General features: G+C 49.7%; 1 protein-coding gene across 7 annotated transcripts in view; it reads right to left on the bottom strand.

Moving 5' to 3' along the window:
* Positions 1–7826: 7826 nt before the first annotated feature.
* CEP250 (centrosomal protein 250) overlaps positions 7827–18519 on the bottom strand; it is a 34605-nt gene continuing 23912 nt past the window's right edge. For 4 of the 7 annotated variants that reach the window (XM_065645438.1, XM_065645442.1, XM_065645441.1 and 1 more), the window contains 5 exons: positions 15458–17947; positions 11749–11904; positions 11238–11345; positions 11021–11071; positions 7827–10215 (listed from right to left, as the gene is read on the bottom strand). In XM_065645438.1, coding sequence (XP_065501510.1) covers positions 9928–10215; positions 11021–11071; positions 11238–11345; positions 11749–11904; positions 15458–17947 — 3093 coding nt within the window. In that variant the 3' untranslated portion in view covers positions 7827–9927. The remainder of the gene's footprint in view (positions 10216–11020; positions 11072–11237; positions 11346–11748; positions 11905–15457; positions 17948–18519) is intronic. The other 3 variants (XR_010607031.1, XR_010607032.1, XM_065645439.1) reach the window with 3 other exon arrangements.

Raw genomic sequence — 18519 nt, 5'->3', positions numbered from 1 at the left:
AATGAGAGAACTGAGTTTTTGATGACTCAAGGGTGAAGTGGGGGCAATAGGAGAAATAGATAAAGCGAGCCAAGTAGACTGAGCAGAGCGTAACAGCTTGCTGTGGGCTTTCAGGTGGTGTTGGATGCCAGTGACAGCACGGTCAGCATGATCTGCCCTGGCAGTTCCCAGCAGGCAGAGCCCAGCACCATCCTCTCTGTCCTGAGCTCCGGTGGGACAGACCAGGCCTTTGCCTTGGTTCAGGAGGCGCTGGCAAGGAGGCGAGGAGCAACGCGGGTGAGAATTTCTGCTTGTCTTCAGCACTGGCCACAGGCTCGGCTGCTCGTGCCTCCCTTGGCTTGGACCCTTTCCATTTCCTTGGCCAGTTCAGCCAGTGTCTTTCCAGCCTTCCCACTCTTGGGACCCTGTTGCCTGGCCCCCCTCCCCAGCCCTGTGTTCTGCTGCTTTGCTCTCCTTGATCTCTACCCCCTCATCCCAGCTTTTGCCTTCAGCGGAGCTGTCTCTCTGCTCGCTGCTTCTCCCAGCTGTCTGGAGCCGTCTCGGCTGCTCCTTACTGCTTGTTTGTGCTCTTTCCCTGCCCATTGCTTGCAGGCCCTATGAGAAGAGCTTTCTGCCAGGCAGGACTCTATCGATTCCCTGCTGCAGCAGCACAGGCAGCAGGAAGAGAAGTGCAGGAAGCTGCAGCAGAGGCTTGAGCAACTGGAGGAGGAATGCGCCACGTCCAGCAGGCAGCGGCAGCACCTCCAGTCTCTGGTGGAAGCGCTCAGAAGGTGTTTCCTCTTTCTCCTGCGCTCTAGAGGCAATCTGCTTCCAGTTTGGGGAGCTCAGAGGTGTTCTGGGCAAAGAACCTGCCTGCTCTACCTCGTGTGCGCTCCTGACTCCCTGGTGCCCAGAGAAAGGAGAACGTGCCCACAGCAGTGGCATTTTGTAGCATTTCAGCTCAGCTCCTTGCAGCTGCAGCACTGGGTGCAGCCCTCTGGCCCCCGCAGTAAACAGCCCCCTGTGCTCCTACAGCACCAGTAGATCGGCACCAGACAGAGCGCCTGGGCTCAGGCTTTCTTCTGCTCTGGAGAGTCTCTGAAGTAGAGAGATCTTTCCTGTGGCTGGGAAGTAAGCCGGGAATTAGTCTGGACCTCGGAGGTTTGGAAATGCCAGCCTGGGTGCGTGAGGAGCTGGGAAGTGCGTTTGTCCCTGCTGCTCTCTCCTGCCCCGTTCATAGTCTGGAACATCTCTCACAGCTTCACTGGCCCTCCTGCTCGTTTGACCTTGGGGATCCCCTGTGCCGCCGGATGAGCACCGAGTACAACAGCCTGCATGACCCGCATCTGAAGGCCTACCACCAACGCAAGGTCAACCTGCAGAGGCTGAAGAGAGAGGGTTTCATCACCAGCGATGGCAATGTAGGTTTGGATGTGGTGGGGCTGATAAAAATGTTTCCCTCCCAGTGGGGTTCCTGAGTGCAGAGGAGGGTGTGCAGAGGAGCAGCTCCCCTCCCGCCGGGTCCGGGCTGTTTCGGGAAGGCAGTCTGCGTAGCTGGCTTCACAGCGCTTGGGGGATTTCTGCCCCCGGCTCTCCACAGGTGGTTTGCTCGCTGAAGGAGTTCAACGAGTACAGGCAGTACCTGGCCACACGCAAGCTGGAGGCCGAGAAAGTGTTCATCCGAGAGCAGGTCAGCGAAGCGGGGTGTTCACAGACACGCAGTCCCGAGGGAAGCCCTTCCCTTCTGCCCTCGTCGCGGGGCTGGAGCAGAGCCCTGTCCTGGGCCCGCGGGACGCCTCAGCACGCAGGGCCGTGAGCGCTTGTCCAGGCCACAGCGGGACACACCTGCTGTCACCTTGCAGGAGAAGCTTCGGGAACACCTGCCCAAATTAGAGGACGCTCCCAAACTGTCGGGAGAGATCAACACTTCTCGCCTGGGACAGCAGCTGCTGCAGCCTCAGAAACCATCTTGCCCCCCTCCACCCAGAGGAAACAACTCCCTGAAATGGGGGCGATGCTTAAGAGCAGCGTGGGAGGACAGCCAAAGCCACTCCCAACCTGCGCCGGGACACGAAGGTGCAGCCAGTGTGCTCAGAGCTGCAGAGCCTCCGGAGATCTCTCGTCTGCACCATCAGCAGCAAATTGGACTGGCAGCCAAGAAGCTTACAGCGACCGTGTCGGAGAGCTTGCGGAAGCACTTTGCATCCGGCACGTCCGAAGCATCTGAGCCAGGGCCTGTTGCTGGAGGAACCACCCAAGCGGGCAAATCCGAGGAAGATAAATCAGCGCAAGCTGAAACAGCAGCTTCCGACAGAGCACCTTCAGCAGCTTTGCTTCACCATCTGACCAGAGAAGCTGTCAACTTTGTTTGCAGCACCTTGGAAGCCATGGGAGCTTCTCAGTCTGAACGAGGCTGTAGCTGCACATGTTCCGGAATGCTGGCGCTTCTCAGGGGAGATGTCTCCAACAGACGGCCGCAGCCACCCCAGGCGCCTTTCTCAAGTCCAGGCGTGGAAGGAGGACAAGGATTCCCTGGCACACCTGAAGAGCAGAGGCTGGAAGCCGGCAAAGGAGCAAAGTCGCCCGGACCACCAGATAGAGAGGAGAGCTGTCCCACTGAGGACACCCACCCCTCCACGGGCCCACAGTTCTCCAGACAGCCCGTCCCTCCGGCAGCTCCGAAGACCCCTGCCCAGACAGCAGCACGACGCAGAGCAGCGCGCGGCAAGCTTGTCGGAGGCGAGCGCCAGCAGCCGTGTCAGCAGCGAGGGCGTTAGCCGGGAGGCGTGCGGGCCGTGTCCTGGGCAGGGGTGCGGCAAGAGACGTGCAGAGCCCTGGGCAGCTCCGCCAAGTACAGCCCTGTGCTTCCAATAAAGAGTTTGTTCCCAAGTGCTTGCTTGTGGCTGCCTTCCTTCAAGCCAGGCCAGACTGTGTCTGGCATTTTCCTTGCAGTCATCCATCTCCTTCCCTCCTACAGTCTCTGACATGCTAAGATCCTATTTTACAGGGAATCTCATGTAGGGAGGTGAGAAGTGACCAGCATTTTCATCACGCTTGTGCTCCAGCCCCTTCCCCAGCTCCGTTCCCTTCTCTGAACTCGCTCCAGCACCTCAAGGGCTTTCTTGTTGTGAGGGGCCCAGAACTGCCCCCAGGATTCGAGGTTTGGCCTCCCCAGTGCCCAGCACAGGGATGGTCACTGCCCTGGGCCTGCTGGCCACACTATTCCTGGTACCAGCCAGGATGCTGGTGGCCTTTTTGGCCACCTGGGCACACGCTGGCTCATGTTCAGCCGCTGTCACCAACACCCCCAGGTCCGTTTCCCCCAGGCACTTTCCAGCCGCTCTTCCCCAGCCTGGAGCGTTCATGGGGTTGTTGTGACCCAAGTGCAGGACCCGGCACTTGCCCTTGTTGAACGTCAGACAATTGGCCTCAGCCCATCGATCCAGCATGATGAGACATATGTCACTATTCCTCTAGTCATTCTCTAGCACTTTTTACACTAGAGTTGTCAAAGAGAGAGTAACTCATTAAAAAAGTAAAGCCCTATTTTGGAAGAATATTCCCTGCAATACTTCCTCAGTTGCACAACAAAGGCAACTACAGGAAAAAAACTGTCAGATAAAATCAAAAGTTGCTCCAATAGCACAGCCAGGTAGTGACTCCCAGGCTGCAGTGAAGGGAGATGGAGAGGCCAAGTGCCTTGTGCATGCAAAAGTGCCATAAAAAACTCAAGAGTTGGGAGAGGAACTTCTGAATACCAGAGCTGCTCATTGAGTACCACATTACAAAGCTTCTCCTTGAAAAAATAGGTAAATACAGAGGACTCTGCCCAGAACTGGTATGAATTATGATGATGTTCTTTATGCATTTTCCCCTGCTTTAAGAATTACTACCTCTTCAAATAATGAAAAAGGAAGAAGGGAGCTTTTGGAGCATCGAAGAACTGCAATTCCTGCACTCTACCTCAAAAAAAAAAAAAAGAAAAAAAAGACACACACAAAAAAGACATTTCTATATGCTCTGTTCAGCTGGGTTAAGTCATATATGAAGACCTATCTTCAGGATTCTGTCCTCTAAAACACTGTACTGGATGCCCCTCCAGGTGAAAGCAAACTGTGGCCTGCACTCTGCTGCTAAAGGAATAGAGAAAAATGCATTAGCAATGTCAATGGTGGCATACCACTTGGCTGCCTTTGACTCCAGTTCAAATTGCAGTTCTAGCATATCAGGCACAGCAGCGCTCTGTGGTGGCGTAACTTCATTCAGGCCATAACAGTCTACTGTTAGTCTCCACTTGTCACTAGACATGCACTGGCCAAATTGGGCTGTTAAAAGGTGAGCGAGTCTTACTGATCACACCCTGACTTTCTAGTTGACGAATCAATTTCTGAATAGGAATCAGAGTCCCAGTTGGTACGATATTGTCGGCGATGCACTGTTGTGGTAGCAATTGGCACCTGCTGACCATCAACCATCAGCAGTCCTACAACAGAAGGAGTGTCTGAAAGCCCAGGCAAATCAGACAGCTGTTCAATATTCTCAGTGTCCACAACTGCTATACCAATTGCCCACCTATACCCTTTTGGGTCCTTAAAATACCCTCTCCTGAGGTAGTCTATGCCAAGGATGCACAGAGCATCTGGGCCAGTCACAATGGGATGCTTTTGCCAGTTTTTTCCAGTTAGGCTCATTTCAGCCTCTACAGCAGTCAGTTCCCGGAATCCCCCAGTCACTCCAACAATATTGACGGGTTGTGTTCCTTTATACTTGGAAGGAATTATCATGCACTGAGCACCAGTGTGCACCAAAGCCTTGTACTCCTGGGGGTGTGTTGTACCAGGCCATCGTATCTGTATAGTCCAATAAACTCTGTTATCCCTTTCCTCCACCTGGCTGGAGGCAGGGCCCCTCTAATTTCTGGTTTGCACAGTCTCTGAGTGTGAATTAGAGGTTCCGTCCAGAGCATCAGAATCTCTTCTGCTCCTTCTGCAAACTGGAGCAGCCATTTTCCTAGGAGTTTTTCCTTTTAGTTCACGTGCTCGTTCTTGAAGTTCTGAGGTAGGTGTTCCATGCCATCTATTCATGTTTTCTCCCTGCTCACATAGGAAGAACCACAGTGAACCTCTTTTTGTGGACTGCCTCCGTCCTGTCTCGAGATTGGAAACGCCTTCTCCTAATAGCTGAAACATAGGTTTGTACAGGTCATGAATGGTACGTGTCTTCTCTAAGTGCTTTGATTTCTTGCAACATCTTTTCCACCCGGTCATCAGATTTTTCACACAGTCTCTCCACAGCAGAGACACAAGCCTGTAGAGAACCAGCAAGGCTGTCCTCAAAGTCCTGGAGCTGCTCAATCACGTGAGAAATCCTTTGTCTACCTCCAGCTGTCCAGATCATTGATGCCAATGACTTAGCATATGCAGGTGGTGCATTTTGTACAAATCTGCGCCACATAGGTCGTGTACAACTGATTCTATCTGGGTCTGTCTCCTCTTGGCTGTTTGGCCCAAAATAGATGATCTCTGGCACAGCTAATTCTCTCAGGAACTGGATACCTCTCTCCATAGTGTTCCATTTCCCTAATGTGCATATGCAATCTTCCTTGTAGGGAAATCTTACTTTCATAGCTGTCAGGAGTCGGGTCCAGAGGGTAGTGGAGTTGTGCTGTCTTGAAATTGCCCTATCAAGGGTGGAATCCTTTGACAGAGATCCCAGCTGCTTGGCCTCCCCGCCTTCTAATTCTATTGTTTCAGCGCCATTATCCCAGCATCGGAGCAGCCGGGTTACAATATTCTCATCTTCCCAACGACTAAAGTCTTTTCGCAGGTCTCTCAGCTCACCTGGAGAAAAGGACCGAGTGGTGGTCACTTCCTCTCCTCCCTGCGCTGATGATGCCCCTTGGGTTGATGTTGGCCCTGTGTCATCATCTACTGGCCCTTTGCCATCACCTGCTAGCCCTTCGCCATCAGCTGCAGCGCGAGTCGTCTTTCTTGTGACTTTCTTACAACCGGCAACTGATGCAGATATGGGCTCACCATCTCTTGATTTATTTCCAGAGTCTGAATGACTGTCACTGGCATTGGCATAATCACAGTGGTTGTTATGGTTACAACAGCAACAGTGCCCAGTAAGTGAGGAGGGAGGAGCCTTGTTAGCCTTTGAGGCTGGAGGACTAACAGTGTCTGCAGCCAGCCAGCCAGTGACCTTGGCCGACTGGATCTCTGCAGAAGCTGTGATCCCCTTATCAGTTTCTGAAGCTGCGCTATCCGAGTCTCGCGGGGGGGCCGCTTTGGCTGCCTTTCGTTTCGAGCGGCTTGGAGTGCTTTTTGCTAAAGCTTCAGCAGACGCAACGCAAGTCTCAGGACTCAAAAGAGACGCAAACCTCCTATTTAACCTCGTTTCTCTTAACAGTAACACAGACACACATTCAGCAAGCCAAATAGCACCATCACAGTTCTATCAAAGCTCCAAGGATACTCTAAGCTCTCAAAAACATTTGTAATCTGTCCTAGCGAAAAAGTGAAAGTATTGTTAGTCAGCCTTTCTAAAGATTCACTCGTCCAATTAGCAAACGCATAGCTGTATTGCTCTTTGATATCTCCCGAAGGTTTTTCAAGGTAAAGCAGAAACGAGTAGAAATTCATTATCGGCTGCAGTATAATGAAGTAAACGAGTACCAAACCACACAGTATAATCATAACCATCGTCCAGTTTCCTGTTGTTATAAAATGTACACATGGATTCATAAAATAAGCCCAACACAGGTATGGGACCACAGAACACAATGTAGAAAATAGCCGACACAACTTATGCCACAGCATCTTTAAACCAATGTAATTCACTCTGCCTTAATACCACTCGATAACGTCCAAAACACACAGACCCGCGAGTCTCACAACTCTATGGGTTGGCACCATGCCAAGAAAACTGAAAGGTACGTCAGAGCACTGGGAGAGCAAAAAATCTCCAAATTTACCCCTTTTTAGTGCCAAATTTTAACTCTCTCTCTGCCCCACATTTGGCACCAATTATCTGTCGAGGTTTGATTGCGGGGTGACAATAAACCGTGGCAGATGTATTGTTAACCCCCTCTTCCCCTGCTTTCCCCCTTTAGTCCATCCCTATTCCCCCTTCCCACTAAAGACAGGCAATTGGGAGGGAAAGAAGGATAGAGAGAAGAGAGCTGGAAAAATTAAAAATGTTTTACTAATGCTACTAATAAAATAGAGAAAATAATACAAAATATACAAAACCAATCTTCAAAGTCCCAGTAACTGCTCCGGCAGATGTGGGGCCAGCACCTGAAGTCCTGGACTGGACTCTGCAGCCAACCGGAGCTGGATTCAGTCTGTCACTGGGCCTCAGTTCGCAGGGACAACTCGCAAGGTCCTCTCCCAATGTCGGCCATAAGGAAAAGGGATGAGATCCTCGTGATCCCCCACTTTTATATGAAGTATGACGTGAAGGGGATGGAATACTTAGTTGGTGAGTTTCAGTTCACCTCCTGGTTGCACATCTCAGGAGATTGCTATGTCTACCAAAACATGTATCTAGCTTTTCAGGAAGGTGCAGTTAGTAAGAAGACGACAGCTGACAGGGAAATTCACTAAAAGAGAAACTTGTTTTTAACAAAACCAGGACAGTGGGAGAACACAACAGAAATGTTCCAGTTGTCTGGCTCCAAGAGTCTTGGTCCTGAAGAAACACTTGACCATGCCTGGAAAAATCAAAGCTGTAGATAAATATGCAAAAAGACATACAAAATTTCAAAGCAAACAGAAATCCACATTTTATAAACCAGAAATTGAGTAATAGTGTATTTTGGAATGACTGCTTTAGATACTTCATTTTTCCTTTTATCAATCTTTAATTAAATAGGAACCTCCTTCTTGGTTTCTACCAATACTGTTTTCTTTGACTTCAGCATCCTTGACAAATTCTCCCAGACTTGTAAACTGCTTTCTACATCTTATCGGAAGATAAAACTGGCTGGGAAAGTTAAGTAGGTAGCCTATGAATCTCACACTCTTAAGAGATGCAAGTGCGTTATCTCATCACAGGGTAACATCTGCTGAAATAGATTAAAACCACATTTCACTTGTGTTTGGCATTCTAAATGTCCTGAGGGTTTTTCATAAAATTAAATATCCTTATACCATGGTAATCTTCATGCCCCAAAGACCTCTGAAGGTCTCCTGGTAATCTTTATTTGCAAAGTAAGTGCTGGACATTTCACTTGGTTTAACACAAGTTCTTCTTCCTGTCTTTATGCAATATTCACGTGTCTGAAAGAACTAGAAACACTGGAAATGCTGAAAAACTGTTTAAAAAAAAAATTATCCACTCGTGAGAAAAAAAGTTATTTTGTCCTTTTTATTTTGTTTCATTTCTGCTTTCAAGAATGTTAAATCCCAGTGAGATGATTTTGCTTCCCTTATTGCTCGTTGCATGGATGTTTGTCTATACTTGTATATAACCTTTGGTCTCATGTTCTTTTGCTGTTGGTTCCATGTTTATACATAGGTACCCAAAGTAGCTGAAAGTTGTTCTGCACAGTCATTAAGTAAAACTCTGCATTCCTTTTGGTTTCTCATAATCCTCAGGCACTGAAGGAAACATAATTTGGAAACTGAAGGAAGCTGGTTTTATGTCTTTAGATAACTGAAGAGAAAGGTCTGGCTCTGCTGGCTTAGTGCAATATTTATCCATCCATCCATCCATCCACCCATCCATCTTCACATGTCCAGTATATCTAACTGGAAGACTTGAGAACTGATAAACTTTAACCCCTATTGTATCTAGAAAAGACAAGACTTGCCGTGTTTTCCCTCTTGGCTGGTTCATGAATGAGGAGGTGCTGTGTTCTGCTCAGCTGACCATTGGAGGCTGAGCACTTTCGTACTAGAGGTATTTTTGGAGCATAGGCTTTGTTCCTATTTTATCTTAGTTTTCATCATTCCTAGATGTTTTAGCATGTGTTGCTATTCATTCCTCATCTCAGGTCACAGAAATTGTTCTCTTATCTCTGCAGTCGGTGGCAAAGTTGACAAGGGCTCAGAAGCAGCTGAGTGCTGAAATAGCTGATCTGCGTGTTGCAGCAGCCAACATGAGCAGTATCAATGAAGCTCTTGCAGTGGAGAAAGTGCAGCTGAACAGCCTTGTGCTGCAGGTGAGCAGAGCTGCCAAAGCTCTTGCCAGGTGTTTGTCTCCAGCTGCTGCTGCTTCTCAGCCTTCTTGCCTTCCAGCAGTAGGACTGGCTGGATGTGGAAATGTTGTTCCTTTTCGGGTCCAAGGCAAAGCTCCTTCCTGGGAAATGTTCCTGTCTTTTATTTCCTCTCTGCTGCTGTGATTGTAGCTGGAGCAAGAGAATGAAGTTGTGTCAGGGAAAGTGGCCGAGATGGAGAGAGCAAGAGTCTGTGAGCAGGAGCAGCTGAGCTGGTGTGAAAGAACCAAGTCAGAGCTCTGTGCAGAGAAAGCCCAGCTGGAGCAGCTGCTGCAGAAAGCAGAGGAGCAGCAGGAGATCATTGCAAGGAGATTTCTGCTCAGAGCCTGTGCAGTGTTATGGAGAAATAAGTGTATTGAAAAAATAAAACCAGACAAAAAGTCTTTGCCAACAGTACGGAGACAGACAGGAAGAACCTCATGTGGAGGCTGTGTGGAGAGTGGTGAGACATGCTGTCAGGGAGTTCTTTGGTAAAGGAAGAAATTTTACCTGCTCATCAGGTTCACCCTGCTTTTCCAAGCCTACAAATGACCCCATTTGCACAAGGCAGCACCAGTTTTGTCTCATCAGTGCTTCTGCTGGGGAACCTGCAGTAAATACGGGGCTCTGAACTCGTATCTTACTGCGGGACTCATACCTTGAGCCAAGCCCCTGCCACAGTTCACCTGCTACAGCAGGTCCCCAACTTGGTCCCTGCCGAGGCCTTTTGCTGTACACTGGTGCTGTCACCTCAGGTCATCGCCTGTGGTGGGCCTGGCTGTTGAATGCAGTGGCTGTCTCTCAGGACACTGATGGTCCAGAGATAGTAGTGCCAAGTTAAGGTTCAGAGACCGATCAAGCTTCCAAGTTTCTGCTTCCAGAACAGCAGCTTTGGGTTCCCTGGCCACAGCTGCTAGGGAGGCCGAAAGCTCTTGGTGAAGGTCCGAGAGCTCCTGGCTGGTCTTTGCACAGCTCTCAATATAGTCTTGCTTGTATTTTCGTTCTTGCGCCAGCTGCGTCTGCAGGAGGGACACCTGAAAGAGGCAAAAGGCCGAGCTCAGACAAGCCCACGCCGTCAGGACCAGCCGTAGCTCCACGGAACCGGCCGGCAGGGAAGACGCGCCCTCTAACTCCAGCCCTGACAAACACTTTGTCCTTCTGCAACGGGCAGCAACGGGTTCCCAGAGTCACCCTGAACTGAGATAGAGAGCCCCATCTGCTCTCAGCTCCTGGAACATTTGCAGCGCAGCCACAGCAGCTCTGGGATGTTCCCTCTGCCCGCTGTGGAGCGGAGGATCGGGCAGCGCTGGGAGCAGTGCTCCGGGCTTTGCTGTTTGGGGGAAAACAGCTCGGGACAGTGATAAAACAAATGTCCATACAGTGCTCAGGTCTCTGCCTCAGCCCCATATTGGGATCACAATCAGCACAGAGGAGCAATACGAGACTACCAAGTGCCTGAAGGCTCCAAGCTCTGGCACTGCCTCAGATCCCTGGAGCTCTGACATGATGCAGATGCGCTGTTAATTGAGCCACGGGAAAACAGGAATAGTCAACACGATGAGGAAGACTCAAAGGGATCCCCCTTAGAATATTTTCTATTTTCTGGTGAGTTCCAGTTTCTGCAGTTCCTCCAGTCCCTCTCCCACCCTGCCTGACCTTCAGGCAAGTCAGAGCCCAGACCCAGGTGAACAATGTTGTTTGGCCATGGCCAACAGCTGTGTCTGACCCTGCTGCTGCACTCCCTTCCTGACGGCCAAACCAAACTGGGGCTGCAGCGTGTGCAACGCTGTGCCCATCAGTCCGGCCAAGGCAGCTCTGGATGAGTTTCCTGCTCCTCACCTGCTGCTGGACCTCGGCCAAGCGACAACTGCAGCACGTGTGAGACTCCTCCTGGGAAGAAAACACAAGGATTTCTTTTTGTCTCCAGTTTGGTCAAGGCCGTGGCCTATATCTGAGTTTTATGAAGTCTCTACTGGGGGGCTGCTGCCACTGGGATTTGCCATCGTTCCTCCCTATGGCCAGACCCTCCTGCCACCCAGTGCGATTCTGTTCTCACCTGTCTAGAAGCCGGCACCTTCTGCTGGTCAGAGAAAGAAAATCCGCACGCGTCTGGCAGCGACCGACCACGGCAATATCTCTTCAGTCTCCTTCGTTCACGTTCCACCTGCACGTGGGGAAGGAGAAAGGGTCACAGACTCCTGCCACCAAACGAGGAGCAAAAGCACCTCTGCACATCAGGACAAGGAGATTTCTGCTCAGAGACTGTCACTTGCACCTGAGAACGTTGGGGCAAAACACACTCGAAGCAGACTATGGAGGAGAAAGGGCCAGAGAGAGTCCAGTGTGTGTGGATGGGGACACTGGGGCGAGAAGGGTGGTACCCCAGTGAATGTGCATTTGTGAAGGCAATGGGGTGCCAGAAGGGAGAGAAAATAGAAAGTGAGTGTCCACAGGGGGAAGGGGGAGAGGGCAGGAAACCAGCAGAGGACTCCAAAGTGCTGTCTGGGAAATGTGTGGTGTTCCAGAGCACCGGGAGGCTTTGCAGAGGCAGGGAAAGCCTGTTTTACCTGCTCCAGGGTCCTCCTGAGCTCAGCGTTGAGTTGCTGCAGCTCCGTCTTCTCAAGTTCCAGCCTTGCAACTGCTCCCTGCAGACGTTCCAGCCGCTGCGACAGGAGTCTCTTCTCTGAGAGCCAGGAGAGCTGCTCCCCTTCTGCAGCAGCCTGCTGGGGATTCAGAGAGGAGATGATGGAGCTGGTGCCACACGCAGCTTACAAGGGCCAGAATGAACAAGCTGGGGAGAGTGAGCGGGCTCAAGACTGGATGGTGCCAAGTCCCTTCTTCTCCCCCTGGTCCACAGCCCAAAACAACCCCAAACTCTCTTCCTAGGGGCCCCCTCCACATCACCCGGGAGAAATGGAATTGTTTGTTCTGGACATGCTTCCTGCTAGTTCGGTTCAGTGTCCCTCGTTCTGGCTTTGAGAGAGACTGGAACCATTAATTGCCTATTCCAAAGGTCCAGAGTATTTCCAGCTCCCTCTCAGTCATCTCTTTTCCATCATGAAGACTTCCACATTTACTGTTCCTATTAGGGAAGCTATTTAACACCTTGTTCATCCTCTCTGACCTTCACTGTATATTCTCCTATCTATAGCTCTACTCTCTGTCCTTGCACAACCAAACAATATGCAAGATGTGGGTGAACCATGTGTTGCTGCAGTGATAAAATACTGAGGTTTTGTTCTCTGTTCCCTTTTCCTGTTACATCATCAATACAGAACTGCTCTTTGAAAAAAATTACATTATCAACCAAGGCCTGCGCACTGATCTGAACCTACTCAAGAGCCACTTGCCTCTCGTGGGTTTCTTGAGGATCTGCTCCTTGAAGCAACCTCTGACACACCTATAAATGTGACCTTGGTATTGGCACTGTACTGATCTACATGGGTGCAACTGCATTACCTGATCTTACGCTGTTGTGTACCTGATCCATCAGTATTAGTATTAATATAGGGATGCAACTGAAGTCTCCCATTGTTTTCATGTCTCCTGCCCTTGTCACTCCTCCGCTTCCCATCAACAGATCACAATATCTGTCACCATCATGACGAGGTTGGTAGTGATATTTCTCAAGAATGTGTAAATGTGTAATGCATAAATACAGTACTGTATCAGTAGCATCTTCGTATGTCTGTATACTAACATAATGCTAAAAGTGTTGGCAGAGTCCCAGGCAAGTTTGCAGCCCAGGCTGTTGCAGCAGTTCCACTGGCAGTACCTGAGCCACATCACTTGGGAGAAATCCACACTCATTTGCCTTCCTGCTTTTTGGGCTGTGGCACAAGTACATCCGCAATGGCAATGAAGCCTTTAACCAGATCAGGCAACGGTACCAATTCCATTATTTTTAATACAGTGGAAAAGCTGTTCCCAGAAATCTCCATCTCTGAAAGCATCCTCTAAGCACCATCAGTGTTGCTGCTGTTCAGCCATCGGTATAAAATTCTACCCAGTTCCGTACGCTAGTGTGGTCAACCGTGCCCTTTCCTTCCCGTGCCAAATCCTCAGCAGGACACGCTGGCCAAGCGTGCCCAGACAGGAGAGAACCAACGACCCAGCCCCAGCTGTGGGACTGGAGTTAATTTTAACATCAAGCCCCCTCGTTCTGTCAGTAGTTGTGGGCTGGGCAGAAAACATTCCAGCAGGTGAACGGTGTCTGAGCGCCCTGCACAGACAGGCCAGCCCGCTGGCTGCGCTCACGGGGGCTTCGGCCAAGCAGGTCGGGTAGTTATCACAGAATCACAGACTGGTTGCGGTTGGAAGGGACCTCTGGAGATCATCTAGTCCAACCCACCTGCTAAAGCAGATTCACCAGAGGAGATCACACAGGATTACGTCCAGGTAGGAGACTCCACACCCACTCTGGGCAGCCTGGTCCAGGATCTGGCACCTCACAGTAAAGTTTCTCTTCATGTTTAGACAGAACCTCCTGTGCTTCAGTCTGTGCCCGTTGCCCCCTAATCCTATCGTTGGACACCACTGAAAAGTCTGGTCCATCCTCTTGACACCCACCCTTCAGATATTTATCAACATAAGTAAGATCCCTCTCAACTTCTCTTCTCCAGCTGAACAGCCCCAGCTCTCTCAGTCTCTCCTCATCAGAAAGATGCTCCAGACCCCTCATCATCTTTGTAGCCTCCACTGGAGTTCCTTGTCCTTCTTAAACTGGGGAGCCCAGAACTGGACACTCCAGATGTGGCCTCACCAGGGCAGAGCAGAGGGGGAGGAACAACCTCCCTTGACCTGCTGGTCACACTCTTCCTCACGCACTCCAGGTACCATTGGCCGCTTGGCCACAAGGGCACATTGGTGACTCATGGTCACCCTGTTGTCGACCAGAACTCCCAAGTCCTTCTCTGCAGAGCTGCTTTCCAGCAGGTCCCCCCAATCTGTACTGGTGCCTGGGGTTGTTCCTCCCCAGGTGCAGGACCCTGCACTTGCCCTTGTTGAACTTCATTAGGTTCTTCTCTACCCAGTCCTCCAGCCTGCCCAGGTCTCTGGATGGCAGCACAGCCTTCTGGTGTGTCTGTCCTTCCTCCCAGTTTGGTGTCACCAGTAAACTTGCTGGGGGTGCACTCGGTCTCTTCATTCAGGTCATTGATGAACAGGTTGAACAGGACTGGACCAAACACTGACCCCTGGGGAATCCCACTAACTACAGGCCTCCAACCAGACTCTGCACCCTCTGAGCTCTGCCGTCCAACCAGCTCATGATCCCTCTCACTGTGCATTCATCCAGCCCGCACTTCCTGAGCTTGTTTATGAAGATGTTGTGAGAGATGGTGCCAAAAGCCTTGCTGAAGCCACGGTAGACAATGTCCACTGCTCTTCCCTCATCTACTCAGCCAGTCATGCCATCACAGAAGGCTATCAAGTTGGTCAAACATGATTTCCCTTTGGTGAACCCATGCTGACTACTCCTGATAACCTTATTTTCCTCCATATGGTTGGAGATGACATCCAGAATAAGTTGTTCCATCGCCTTTCCAGGGATGGAGCTGAGGCTGACTGGCCTGTAGTTTCCTGGGTCATCCTTCTTTCCCTTTTTGAAGGCTGGAGTGACGTTGGCTTTCCTCCAGTCCTCAGGCACCTCTCCCGTTCTCCAAGACCTTTCAAAGATGATAGAGAGCAGCTTTGCAATAACATCTGCCAATTCTCTCAGCACTCATGAGTGCACCCCTTCAGGGCCCATGGATTTGTGGATGTCCAGATTGTCTAAACTATCTCTAACCTGATCCTCCTCAACCAAGCAAAAGTCTTTCTTTTTCCAGACTTTCTCTCCTATCTCTAGGCTCTGGGATTCCTGAGGGCCGGTTTTAGCATTAAAGGATTAAAGATGGAAGCAAAGAAGGCATTCAGTAACTCTGCCTTCTCTGTGTCATCTGTCACCAGGACACTCTCCTCATTCAGCAGTGGACCTACATTTTTAACAACCTTCCTTTTGCTCCTGATGTACTTGAAGAAACCCTTCTTGTTGTCTTTGACATCCCTGGCCGTATTTAATTCCAAGTGGAGCTTGGCCTTCCTCGCCACATCCCTGCCTACCCTAATGGCTGCCTTATATTCCTCCCAGGTGGTCTGTCCCTTTTTACACATTACATAAACACCGTTCTTCCACCTGAGTTTTGACGGGAATATATATTCCCATGTCTTTATGGGAAACATCTTTAGAATCCTTGAGAGACATTTTAGTTGGCTGATGGTCACTTGAGTGCCTACCTGATGATGAAACCGGTCCGTGTCCCTCTCCGAAACCATATTCTGCAGGACGGCTACTTCTTCCCTCAGAGTGCCACTGGCCATTTCACTCTTGGTGAGGGCAAGAGTCAGTGCTTGTGCCTTCTGCTGCCACTCCAGTTCTCTGCTTTCAGTCTGCTTCAAAAGAGCAGCCACACGCTCCAGTTCTTCCCCCTTTGCTTTCCTCTCGTCTTCCAGCTGTTGGGTCAGCTCCTTCTGCCTCCTCAAGAGACCGTCTCTCTCCTGGACAACTTGCCTCTTCTCTGCCTCCTCTTCCTCCCACTTTTGGAGTCTCTGGATTTGTTTCTTCAGGGTCTCCCCGTCATCTTTCCATCGCAGAGCTGATGTTAATTGTTTCAGGAGGTCACTCTGCCTCCTAAGGTCTTGTTCTCTCCCTGTCAGAGTCTTCTCTAAATACCTGACTCTGTCTCTCTGGTGCTTGAGCTCTTCATCCTTCTTTGGAAGAGTCTGCTGAACATGCTGGAGTTCTTCCCGAAGAGCTCTTATTTCCTCTTCTAACTCTCTTTGCTCACCTTGAACCTTGGTCTCTTGTCCCCTCTCAGGCCAGACTTCTTCCAGGAGCTTCTCCTGCTCTCTGTGGTGTCTAACCTCTTCAGTCTTCTTGCTTAGCCTGACCTGGAGATTCTGCAGGGTCTTCAGTTCTTCTTCATTGCCTTCATTTCTCTTCCTCATCACTTCCTCAAGCAGATTGACTTGCTTCTGGCATGATGTTAGTGCTATTTTAATGTTTTCTTCACAAAGCTGGAACACGTTAATTTGCTCTGTCTGCTGAAGGAACTCCAAACAGTTCTCCTTCAATATTTGGCTCATTTTGTCTAGATCCTGCTGCAGACTCTTAGCCTGCTTGCCTTCCAACTCCTTCTGCTCTTGAAGGTCCTGGACATGTTCTTGCAAAGATACTATCTCTTGATCTCTAGCTTCTAAAGAAGACTCAGCACATTCTAGTTTTTGCCTTATGGCTTTGGTCTGCATTGCTGCCTCCTCCTTTTCCTGCTGAAGCTTAGAGACAACCTCCTCCAGAACCTCTATCTTTCTTTCTCTTTCTTTTAGAGTCAGTTCTGCTGCTTGAAGATTTCTTTGCTCACCTTCATGCTCTTCCTCCTTTTCCTTGTATGCCTCACATTGCTTTCTAAGTGATAAAATTTCTTGCTCTTGTTCCTTTAGTGCCACTTGAAGATGCTGCAGAATTTCCTTCTGCTGTTCAGAGTCGTGTTCTTGATTTTGGAGGGTCTCGATCACTTCCTTCTGAGATTCAATCAGGAAATCCTTTTCTTTCAGTATTGCCTTAGTGTATTCTAAGTCTCTGTGTAAGACATTTATCTGTTGTTCTGTTTTTTCCTCATAGCTCCTTCTTTGTTGCTTTTGGATGTCTATGAGTCTGTCCTTTTGTTTTAAGGTTTCTAAGGTCTGCTCCAGTTGGTCATGGACAGTCCTTAACTGCATTTCCATGACTTCTTCAGCTTCCTGGCTTTGCTTTTGTTGTGACTCAAGTTCTTGATCTCTTTTAGCTAAAGAAAGTGTCATATTTTCTACTTGACCATGAAGCTCTTGGAGATGCCCCTCTTGCTGTTCCTTGTACTGCTGCAAGAGTCTTAACTGATTCTTTAGAGAATCACACTCACTCTCTCTGTCCTTAAGAACTGCCCTCACGTGTTCAAGGCTTGCGTGCAGAGATTTTGCCTGTTCTCTTTCTGCTTCCAGTTCTTGGATCTGCTGAGTCAGAGACATAAGCTCTGAATTTTTTACCTTCAAGTTTTCTTTCATATGATCAAGATCCATGAGCAGATTTTTCACTTGTGATGCACCGTGTTGTTCTAGAATCATTATTTTCCCCTCCTGGAATTTGATCTCCTGGTCTCTCTTCTCCAGCTCTTTGGTCATTTTACTGACAGCAGTCCTCTGTGATTCTAACTGCTTCTCCAGCTCCGCTACCTGTTCTTGCTGGGATCTGATCTCCTGGTCTCTCTCCTCCAGCTCTTTGCTCATCTTGCTTACAACCGTCCTCTGCAATTCCTGCTGCTTCTGCAGCTCCCGGATCTGGTCTTGCTGGGATTCCACCTGCTGGTTTTTCTCTGCCATGTCCTTCATAACCTGATCGAGAGTAGTTCTGTGCATTTCTTTCTGCTTTTCCAGCATTCTCACCTGTTCCTGGTACAACTGCTTTTCTCCCTCCCTCTCTGACAAGACGGCATTCATATGAGTGAGAGTCTCCTGCAAAGCTTTTCCCTCTGCTGCCTCTTTCTCCAGCATCTGGATTTTCTGCCACTGCATTTCCACCTCCTCATTTTTCATTTTTAAGACAGACAAAGTAGTTTGAAGTTCTTGTTCAAGGCAGTGGCTCATATCTGTTGCTGTGTTTGCTCGGGTCTCAGAGGCTGTGACTGACTCCTGAAGAAGTTTCATCTCCCATACCAGCTTTTCTTTAACTGCTTCCAGCCTGTCCCGTTCATGCTGCAAAACAGCAAGAAAAAGGTCAGGTCATTCCACCTATAGATGTTTGCTTTTCCTATGGGGTTTGCACTCCTGTTCAGTGTCAGCCCAGGGCTGCCCGCTCTCTCCTGCCTCTCCGGCTGTTCAGACCTTTCCTGCACCACCCTCCAGCTCCGGCTTTCCCAGCTCACTCAGCCTGTCCCACCTTCCTTTGTGCCCTTCCCTGACCCTCCTCTAGCTCTAGTGTGTTCCTGCGGGGAGGAGCCGCCTGAGCGGCAGCCAGGATTTAAAGTCCAGACTAACATGATTTGGGCAGGGGCATGGTGATGTTCTCTGTGTTAGGGAGGAAGGGAAGAAAGAAAAACCCCAACATTTGATTTCCCATTTTGGGGGGGTTTGTTTGGCCCTCTACTGCGTGGAGTTTTCATGGCACCATCCTCTAGAACCCCACTGTCCCCTCTTGAAGGAGTAATGGCCAGACCACACTCTGTCATTCTGTGTTTGAAATCAGGACTAGTTTTCCCCTTGCAGGCATACATATTTAGCTGGATCCGCACTTTTGTTTTTCAAATTTCTGTATGTTTTCCTTACTG

This window comes from Caloenas nicobarica, chromosome 15 (genome assembly GCF_036013445.1).
Source record: "Caloenas nicobarica isolate bCalNic1 chromosome 15, bCalNic1.hap1, whole genome shotgun sequence".
Taxonomy (NCBI): Eukaryota; Metazoa; Chordata; class Aves; order Columbiformes; family Columbidae; genus Caloenas; species Caloenas nicobarica.
The sequence above is the reverse complement of the archived record's forward strand: the minus strand, read 5'-3'. Positions and strand labels throughout refer to the sequence as shown.